At 40.9% G+C, this 10655-nt stretch overlaps 1 protein-coding gene across 10 annotated transcripts in view; it reads right to left on the reverse strand.

Moving 5' to 3' along the window:
- Positions 1 to 9465, reverse strand: part of LOC124432930 (synaptogenesis protein syg-2-like) — a 179233-nt gene extending 169768 nt beyond the window's left edge. The window contains exons 1-2 of one of the 10 annotated variants that reach the window (XM_046982276.1): positions 9194 to 9463; positions 5002 to 5730 (exon numbers count right to left, since the gene is read on the reverse strand). In XM_046982276.1, coding sequence (XP_046838232.1) covers positions 5002 to 5059 — 58 coding nt within the window. In that variant the 5' untranslated portion in view covers positions 5060 to 5730; positions 9194 to 9463. Of the gene's footprint in view, positions 1 to 5001 lie in introns of all 10 variants that reach the window. The other 9 variants (XM_046982277.1, XM_046982275.1, XM_046982271.1 and 6 more) reach the window with 9 other exon arrangements.
- Positions 9466 to 10655: the final 1190 nt, after the last annotated feature.

Genomic DNA, 10655 nt, shown 5'->3' on the forward strand with positions numbered 1-10655 from the left:
ATTTATCACGGATTATAAATCTTCGAAGGAGTCCTGCGATCTACGTTAATGAGTGACGTTACAATCGAAAAACAATCCTATCGCTGACAAAGGCACAAGGGCCAAATGAAAAATAGCTCGTACGATTAATTATCCGAATGACCTGCACATTTCTTTGTCACGTCTTATTCATGAATTGGATTGTTCTTTGAACGAATATAAAAAAAAAAAAAAAAAATATATATATATATATATATATATATATATAATCGAAAACTTTCGTAATTAATTATCGAAATAGAGAAAGAACAATTTCAAACTTAACAGTCGTAGAAATTTCATATATCGTGGCATACGAAATTCTCTTTGCGATCTAGAACGAATTGCTCTCTCCTACTGGATGCAAAAGTTATCGGGAGCAATCGAGATAATCCCAAACGCTCTGCCCCTCCCCCCCCCTATAGTCTACCCTCTCTTCTACAGATACGAGAGAGAAAATTCATGGTACATCGAGGCTATATCGAATCGATACAATTAACCCTCGAAACCGCAGTGGGGTCACGTGCTATGTGACGCCCAATGCACCGTAACATAATAGCGCGTTGCTCGTACGAGCGTGCAATTTTATTTCTCGAATTAAGGGACTATTTACGATGACCATTATCTCTCTCTCTCTCTCAATCTATCTATCTATCTATCTATCTATCTATCCATCTCTCTCTCTCTCTCTCTCTCCTTCCCTCACTCTTTCTCTTTACGTTACGAAACTATTTGTCTCTTTTTTTTTTTTTTTTTTAATCCTTGACATTTTGACTTGGAGTATCACTCGACACGAAATTTCATTGTTGGAAAGGGTGTGCAACAAGCTCCGAGTATCGGTCGACGAGCAGCTCATCGCGATTTATTAACACGCAACGATGGACATAAACATTTTTCGAAGTACTCTCGAAGACCACTGTTTCATACGCATATATCTTTCTTTGTTCGAACGAAAATTCAATTCAATTAGATATCATTTCCCTTTCGTTTCGTTTCACAAAGACGTTGTAATAATTAATGAAAATGATTTATGAATAAAATTGTCGAGGAGAAAAGCAGTAAGGATGTCGTTCGTCGTCTAAATGAATAAAGTCAAATAGCGATGGTTCATCCAACGTACATCCTGCGAATCTATCCAAAACTTTGCTTCCGTACTTGAAAGGTTTAATAAGACACTCCTGCTGTTACTCGTAAGCGCACGTCTGTTCGGGCAACGCCCAACTCATCTTCCTTCAAATGACAAAGTCTTTACCTTTGGAGAATCTCTTCATCGTATTACTTCGTCGCTTATCAAACGCTTATCAAACGTTCGACTTGATGCGAAATTGTCTAGAATGTGATTATATACACTACGATTATATACGTGTGCACATATATATACGTATATATATATATGTGTGTGTGTGTGTGTGTGTGCGTGTGAGCACGCGTGTGTTTATTATGTTATTACTGGAAATACTTCTCATGAAACATAATCACGAGATTTGTGAATACATATTACGATTTCAATGAATGCGATTCACTTTACACGACAATATTTCCTTTACGTATTTCTCTTTCTCGTCAAACAAAGCTTAACGTTAATAAAAGCGATATCCAATTAAACGGTTACGAAATAATGATAATTATCTCGTAGAGGCTATGTTTGTAATTTATATTTGTTTAATTAAATGAATGGCATAAGGTGACAAAAGATACGATCTAAATCGTACGTAGCTTTTGTTCGACGAAAAAAATATATATGAAAAAGAGAAAGGGAGCAAAAAAAGAACAAAACAAGAAAAAAAAAAAAAAAGAAAAGAAAAGAAAAAAACAAGAAGAAAGTAACAAAAAAAAGAAAAAAAAAAGAAAGAAAGAGAGAAAGAAAAAAAAATAAATAAAATGAAAAGAATCGAAATACCTATGTATAGGGGAAAAAAGGAAGACTGTGAAGAGAGACACGTGCCATTGGTAAAGAAGAAAATCGCGAACCTGACACCACCGGCTGTCATGATCCGTATGGCGAGCGTAACATCGAATGATCCGAGCGAATCGAATGAGACAAAGCTTCCTCTCCCATTGCCGGAAGGGGAAACTATCTCGTAATTCTCGAAAGTACGCCTGACCGATTTTATTGCGCTTGCTTACATACCGCTTCGTTCCGTAACGCGTGCCATCGATCCGATTACATAAAACGATGTACCATTGTACAATAGATATTCTCAACAATAATATTCTACTTTAAGTCATTTTACAGATCATGATCTTGATTCTTATCGTCGAACTCGATCTATTTTTCCATACGATATTTTCTTAACTCTTTCATAAATCCCCTCCCCCCTCCTCCTCCTCCTCGCCCCCACCCCTAATCTTGTCTCCCTTATTGGCGGCTTCATGATGTTTTCATTGATTCATACGAATTATTTTCAACGATATTGGAAACGTTTCCGTCACAAACACCAGCCACCGGGAATAATAATCGCGACATCTGCTCTTTATTATTTCTCTTTCGTCGCCGTATTTTTCACTCTTTTCTCTCTCTCTCTCTCTCTCTCTCTCTCTCTCTCTCTATCTCATATACGCAAATACATACACACACACATATATATACACGCACATATTCTCACATTAAAATTCCAATCGCTCGATTGAGCGTAATATTAAGTATATTTTTTGAAGTTTCAGTATATAGATACTGTATCCCTCATATCTCATCATGCAATCGAGATTTAAAGTCGAACGCTTTTATTAAAGTCCATCGTTTATTATGGACTAAAAACATTGTACGGTAGACATAATAATCGATTATCGTTAAATTTCACATTGTGCGAAGAATATCATCGACACACACACACACACACACACACACACATTTACTCTTTCCGTGAATTTTGTCTTTTTTTTTTATTTTTTGTTATTTTTTTTTTTTTTTATATTTCCCTTCTATGCCTCTTTTACCATATTGGTTGCTTTTTATTTATTTTATCCTTTTTACTTTATCGTTAAGCTCAACAAATAACACGCAAATAACTGGATATAAGTAAATAAGTAACAAATGTAATAACAGTTGCACATGCAAAAACAGTATTAACGATGAATAACAAACGTTCGTTAATGTATAAAGTCGGAGATAAAAGTTCCTTTTTTTTTTTTTTTTTTGAAGAGTAATACACATATAATTATGTATATGTAATGATCAGTTGTATATGCGCATGTATATATTATTGTTTATGTGTGCATGTGTATGTTGTATAATTTAGAGTATATGTATATAAGTTTATACCAATGGTAACAAGCAGGAGTAGAAATTGACACGCCAAAAAAGGGGAGAGATAGTGGATATTAGGTGAGGACGGATCGAGAAACTGAAACACGCGTTTAGATGAGTTTCGTTATACCGATGCATATGTTGCGAAGCGTGAAAGTCATGAATGTCGAGGAAACGTGCCACGTATATATGAACGTACGAAGAATAACTTACGATTCGGTCGTTTAAACCTTCGTCGGATGTTCATATGTTGTCTCTCTTTTTTTTTTTTTTTTTTTTTTCATATCTTTTATTTTTCCTTTCGTCTTTTTCATTCTTCACTTTTCATTTTTCATATTATTTTTTCCTTCTCCCTTCTTTTTTATCTCCCTTCTTTTTCCTCTTTCTTTTTGCATGAAAAAGAAGGAAGACACAAAAGAATAAAGAGACGTATTCACGATGACGCAGATACGACCTAGGTATCTACATATCTGCTATACCCAAAAACCCTTTTGTTGACAAGATCGTATCCAAAGGCTTATATCTCAGGATTTGTAAAAAGCGAACACGCATTAGAAAACAGAGTTCTTAATAACCGTTTTTATTAATTCGGAATTCTTTATCCCCCTCCTCCTCCTCTCCTCTTCCTCCTCCTGCTCCTTTTCCTCCTCCTCCTCCTCCTCCTCCTCCTCCTCCTCCTCTTCCACCTCCTCCTCCTCCTCCTCCTCCTCCTCTTCCACCCTCTTTAATCTTTAAATGAAAAGCGCATCTCTTATCGTCGGTACACGATGAAAATGTGCACGGTAATATACGTCGAATAAAAAAAGTTAACGAGCTTTATTGAAAATAAAATAAACATTGAGGTGCGAATATAGAAGCGGAATTACGCCGGTAGAGCGAGGCTTACCTAATCGTTTATGCTCGCGAGTGAGGAGGAAAAACGAACGTTTGTTTTTCTCGGACGAAAATCACGGGGGAAAATGAAGAAAAAAAGAGAGAGAGAGAGAGAGAGAGAGAGAGAGAAAAGAGAAAAAAAAAGGTAGAGGAATCTGTTTCGCGTGACGGGTAACCGAAGCTCCACACGGAAAGTTCGTTAGCTTAAAAAAGCCCCAGGGCGGGGCATAACTTCGGTAAAATAATATTGTTGTTTTTAGGACGCTCCGAGTACCGTCATGATTAATGGACATGGAACGACAATGCTCTTTCTCGCGTATACGAGAAAAGCCATGTATTTGAATTTCGACGCGCGTTCAAATCGAGAGAAAAATACGGAAGTATATAATCGTCGAGAACGAATCGCGATTTTGTTAAAATAAATATATCATTTGGTTAGTGAGTCGAAAATGAGAATAAGAGCCGTGAGTCCCGGCAAAAGATAAAACTTTCCACCATGAATCCTTTGATCCGATTTGCCGAGAACAAAGGATGGGATAGTCTCATGGTTCGAAAAAGAAAGGCGATGATGAACGAAAAAGCAGTGTTAAGAAGAAGGCGTAGAAAACGGTGGAGGAGGAGGAGGAGGAGAAGGAGGAGGAAGAGAAAAGAAGACAAGGGTGATGGAGAAAGAGAAAATGAAGAAAATGAAGAAGATGAAGAAGAAGAAGTAGAAGAAGAAGAAGAAAAAGTGGTATACAACATAACAAGTAAAGTAATAAGCGAGGGGTGAAAGGGTTGAAGATAAAACTGGAGACGGAAAGTAAGGGGAGCTTCGTAAAGGGCGAAAACGTATAAAGAAAGAGAGGAAGAAAACGACTGACCTTGAGCTCGTATGGTCGTTAGGACGGCGACGAAAACGGCGAGGGAAGGACACCGCATTTTTCTTTCCACCTTGAATCCGTCGTCTCTCCTCGTCGTCGTTTCTCCAGCTTCGTCGCGACTTTATCGCGCGATCACGGACGATGTCACGCGGCGCGTGGACGTAGCTGCACGCGTTTCTGCGAAGCGTCTCCTCGCACCCTCGGAGCTTCTCCCTTCCGACGTGTCGTCGCGCGCGCACAAGAAAGGAGACAGAGGGAGATGGTGAAAGAGAGATGAAGAGATAGAGAGAGAGAAAGAGAAAGAGATAGAGAAAGAGGGAGAGAGAGAGAGAAGTGAAGAAAAAGAAAGAGAGAGAGAGAGAGAAACAGACAGACAGATACAGATAGATAGAAAGTGAGAAAGAGAGAGAGAAAGAGAGAGAAATGAAGAAAATACACACTCGGCTGAGTTTGGCTCCTTTATCGACCTTTCCGTCACACGATCAGCGTATTTTTAGCGACGCGTAAACGAATCGATCTCTGCCAACGGATACGAAAGATCGCGCGTTCGTCACTCATATCACAAGTTACTCTCACTCTTCTCCGTTTCTTTTAACAGTTTCCACGGCGTGAGAGAAGATACAAAAGAGTGTCACGAAAAAGGCCAACGTTCTCAACGAGTTCCTTGTTCGTTCATCGCACCATGGGTCATCACCGGTCACTGTAGTTGTCGATTTCTTCTTCTTCGATCTGGAAATCGAGACAGCAAAGTGTTCAATCGCCAACTTCTATTGCTCCTTTCTTCCAATAACAAAAACGAGTCTCCAACTTTCTTTACGCTTCTCTCGAGCGTCTTTTCTAGCTCGATGATTTGGGAAAGCTGATTTTCATCGTTGAATCTAGTCGATTCACTAGGAAGGAAAAATAGAGATAGATATAGATAGATAGATAGATAGAGATAAAGAGAGAGAGAAAAAAAGAAAAAAAAAAAGAAAAGTTACCGTAGCGAAAAAAGTCGGCATAGGGAGGAAAAGTGAAACGGTAAGCAAACTCGCTGGGGCCAAGAAAACTTGTTCTCTCGTCCCTCAGCTCTCCAGTACCGCGACGACCTTTCGAGCGCGAGAAAACTCTAAGAGAAGTATAGCGGAGTGCGGCTAGGGATTAGAACAAGGCAAAAGATATAAAGCAAGAGAAATAGAGAACGAAAAGAGAGAGAGATAAAGAGGAAGGATGACAGTTTTTCCCCGAGGACAACGTACACGAGAACGACGAGAGAGAAAGAGTAACGAAAAGGCATAGAGAGAGAGAGAGAGAGAGAGAGAGAGAGAGAGAGAGAGAGAGAAAGAGAGAGAGAGAGAAAGAGAAGAAGCAATAGCAATAGGAGAGTCAGTTTGAATGCGCGACTCGCACTTGAATACCACCCTAACGATCCGACCAACCGAATTAGGACTCGACGAAGCGCGCGTTCCCTCTTCTTCGCAAACATATCCTTTCATCCTCCTAACCCGATCCTGTTTTCTCGAAAAGCGCAACGACTTGTTCAACAACATCGTGGCGACAAATAATTTCGTCTATCCGTCCGACAAAGTTCCTTCTACTCTTAAAAACCTTCAAGATCATTCTGGTACGTTGATCGATGAATCTTGCCGTGGTCGTTTGCGGCGACCTCATTCCTTCGACTTCCTTGTGCCTTCCTTTGCAACGTCTTGTAACGCGTAATCGAATAAAAGCGCTAAGTGATTAATTGCAAGAGTCTTCCTTTGCCTCTCTGCCTCATCGTCCCTCCTCCTTCCCTTCCTTCCTCTCCCTCTCCAATTCTCTCTCTCTCTCTCTCTCTCTCTCTCTCTCTCTCTCTCTCTTTCTTTCTCCGGTCTTCTCGTTTCCCAACTTCTTTCGTCCTTTCTTGATATTTCTTAGCAAGCGATATCGAGCGTCTAAAGGACCTTCTTCCTAGAAGGCAACCTCTCCACGAATCGACCTCTGCCTTCTCTCAAGAAGCTTTATAATTCGATAGTCCATTCTTGCGATCTCATCGATATACTTTTTCTAGTAATGGCAAACCTTCGTAAGTTCTCGATTTGCTATCGTTTTGTAATATAAATTGATATCCTTTAATAGATCGGATCAGTTGGTTGTTATTACTTCGAGTCGAATTGTTTTTAATAGAATCTTATTTATGAGAACGCACTCGACAATATTTTCGAATGTTTTATATTACGTGTGTAAAACTCGCGAAATACCATTATATTACTTTCGTTTCATTCTCCGATACGATCGCTCGCTCGTTAAGAGGTCTTCTACTGGCATATATTTTCGAAGGTTATTACTTTCTCCAGCCTATTCAATGGATGACGTTCACGCGAAGAAAGGACGTTAACGATCGCTAAGAGTCGTCCAATATTATGGATAACGTCGATCAGGCTGCGAGCGAGAATTTATGGTAGAAGGAATGCTCGATGTTAATCGACGTCGTTCTCGAAAACGAGTCTAGGATATTGAAGTTTTTCGAGGGCTGCGAATAAAGGGAATATTTTTGCGTTACGTCATACGAAGAGAGTTTCTCGCTTCGACGGTGAAGAAGAATTTACGACGTCTCGTTTCGATCATCGAGTATTTGAGTTAAAAGCAACGGCAAAAGCTTCTACGGCTTGCTTTAAAAATAAAACTCGCGCTCCCGTGTATGTTGCTTCTTTTTTTCTTTTTTTTTTCTTTTCTTTTCTCTTCTTTTCTCTTCTTTTCTCTTCTCTTCTTTTCTACCACCCACTCACCCCCCTCCCCAGGATCTTTTACGATTATACTCGCACCATTTCTATATAATTGCATTCGGAGGAGTGGATGGGAGATAACCGTTCGTATCAAAGCTGAGCCTAGGGCCAAGTAAGCGAAAATGCGGTGAGGGAATCCAACTTGTTTAAATAGAGAAATCTGATCTATCGCCAAACGAAGAAAAGTCATTGACTCTCTCTCTCTCTCTCTCTCTCTCTCTCTCTCTCTCTCTCTCTCTCTCTCTCTCTCTCTCTCTCTCTCTTTCTCTCGATTCACGTTACTACAGCAACCACGGATAGTTCCAAGGTTTCGAGAGCGATCGTTGTCACGCGATCTACCGATCGAATTACTACGATAAACGAATAGTCACAAAATATCGAATAAAAACCATAATGATCCAAGGAATTTCCTATCGTTAACATCAAACCAGAGATATCTGCAAATGGCGAATAAAAAAAAAAAAAAAAGAAAAAAGAAAAAGAAGAAAGGAAAAAAAAAAGAAGAGAATCTCGTGATAGGAGAAAAAAGAAGAGACAGAAGTATCGGTCGGTCGTCCGGCCATCGAGCTCGGAATCCCAATTACCGGATGGTCGATCATGGAAAAACTCGCCGAACTCGTTAAGAATCGCGATCGAGAACGCGATCTCGCCTACTCTCTCTCTCTCTCTCTCTCTCTCTCTCTCTCTCTCTCTCTCTATCGCTTGTTAGCAATAATCCCAACGCGGTAATTCGCCAGTCGAATAAGATTCGTACGAGAGTAAAATCTCTGATAGCGCGATAAGTTTGATCGAGTAAGGAGGGTCACGTATCGTCGGGGTTATCGACGCTTTTTCGATCGTAGAAGTGCCGTCGGAGAGAAAAAGAAGACCTCGAAAAGTAAGAGTACGTGAAAGAGAAAGAAGGAAAATAAGGAAGAGAAGAAGAGCAGAAAAAGGAAGAAGAAGTAATAGAAGAAGAAGAAGAAGAAGAAGAAGAAGAAAAGTGGATAAGGCTCTCCCGGGAGCGGTAAGCGTAGTGGTAACGGATCGCGTTGTTGGAAACTCGTCTTCGTCGTCGTCTATTCTTCTTCTTGGTGTTCGCGTATTCGACTTGGGAGAAAAGAAGAGGAAAGAAGAGAAGAGAAGAAAAGAGACGTGAAGTGAAAAGAAAAGAAGAGAAGAGAGAAGAGAAGAAAAATCTCTCTCTCTCTCTCTCTTTCTCTCTTTCTGTCACCCTCTCTCTCTCTCTCTCTCTATCTCTCTCTTTCTCTGTCTCTCTCTTTCCTTCTCTCTTTCTTCGATCTATCGATGACGATCCCTTTTCCTTGTTAGATCATTTCGAAATTAATTTCGACCTTGTCTCGGAGAAAATTAAAATCTCTTCGCTTTTGCTTCCTAAAAAGTCCTCGCTGTTGATGATACGCGTGCACGGTTTACGAGAGACTACAATGACCGTTAGCTGTGCTTACGTATGTTGTCTCTATATGTGTGTGTGATATTCGCGCGCGCGCGCGCGTGTATGTGTGCCTTGCGTGAACGGTGCGTACGAAAAACGCGTACGCTCGCCACGATCGCGGGCTCGACACTGGCGCGCTGTGTCGGCCGGACTTTTAGTTCGTGGCGCTACCGAGAAGCGTCGCGGTGCCCGTGCCACCCACCCTCCTGCTTTCTGACAGCTAGAGAGTGCCTGGTGCGCGCGCGAGTGCCATCACCGCCCTCGCTACCCCGCATGGAAGCGAGCGCACGCGAGTGCCGACTGAGTGCCAGCTACCGCGCCGCTCATCGACGCCGGCCGATCGACCCTCCTTTTCTCTCTCTCTCTCTCTCTCTCTCTCTCCTTCTCCCTCTCTCCTTCTCCCTCTCTATCTATCTATCTATCTCTATCTCTTTCGTTTTTTTCTCTTTCTTATACCTTTACCGGGCCATCCACGATGCCTGGAGAACTTACGAAATTAAGCCGAATATTCCGACAACTCGATGATCCTCCACGATAAAAGACAAAGAGAGAGAGAGAGAGAGAGAGAGAGAGAGGGAGAGGGAGAGGGAGAGAAAAAGAAAGAAGTTATCTTGCTGGAAAGCGTTTAAAATTATACGCGATCGATCCGTTAGCGATACAACGAGAAGGAAATTTTCCTTCTCACTTTTTTCCCCCCTTTTTTTTTTCATTTCTTCATTTTTGTTACTCTCGAGATAGAAAATAAGAGACGTCCAGAGCACGTCCGGAAAGAGAAACGAAAGTAACGAAAGCGACTGACGATCGGAGCTTCTTTTCCCTTAGATCGACTACGTCTTTGCGATAAAGGAAAGCTTATAGGATTTCTCGTTTCTATCGCTGGTTTACCGTGGTATAAGAGAACCGGTAAGAGGCACTTTTCCCGGTGTACAGCCCTCGCACGACTGACAATAAGATCGAAGCTTTCAAGCTCGTTTCGCGTTCGCGAATGTTTCGACGAACCGTGTCGAGAATAGATACGAAAGGAAATAAAGGAATGGAGGAGAGAAACGACAGGAAAGTGAAGGTAAATTTGAAAAGGACTGTTAATTTTGTGCGCATTTACGGTACTTTGCGAGTTTCACAAACGATGTTGAAAGAGAGAGAGAGAGAGAGAGAGAGAGAGAGAAAAGGCTCATCGAAGTTAATGCGAAGAAAGAGATTCGAACTATAGGCTACTATCGACAAATCGATAGAAATGAAGTTTGAACTTGGATGCAAGAAGAAGGTAGTTCTCAGTCGGCCGGTAGTTGATACAGTAGAGTTATTAATTAATCATTAATTGACAAATTGTGAAATAAAGCGGCAACAAACGATTGAATGTTTTAAAACGGGTAGAGAAACTGTGAAGATTGTGGAGAAGATGGGGAAAGAAAAGGCGGGCCGAAAGGGTTGCTCGTTCTATACTGTATGAACCGAGAAGGGAAATGGGATGGAGG

This window comes from Vespa crabro, chromosome 2 (genome assembly GCF_910589235.1).
Source record: "Vespa crabro chromosome 2, iyVesCrab1.2, whole genome shotgun sequence".
NCBI lineage: Eukaryota > Metazoa > Arthropoda > Insecta > Hymenoptera > Vespidae > Vespa > Vespa crabro.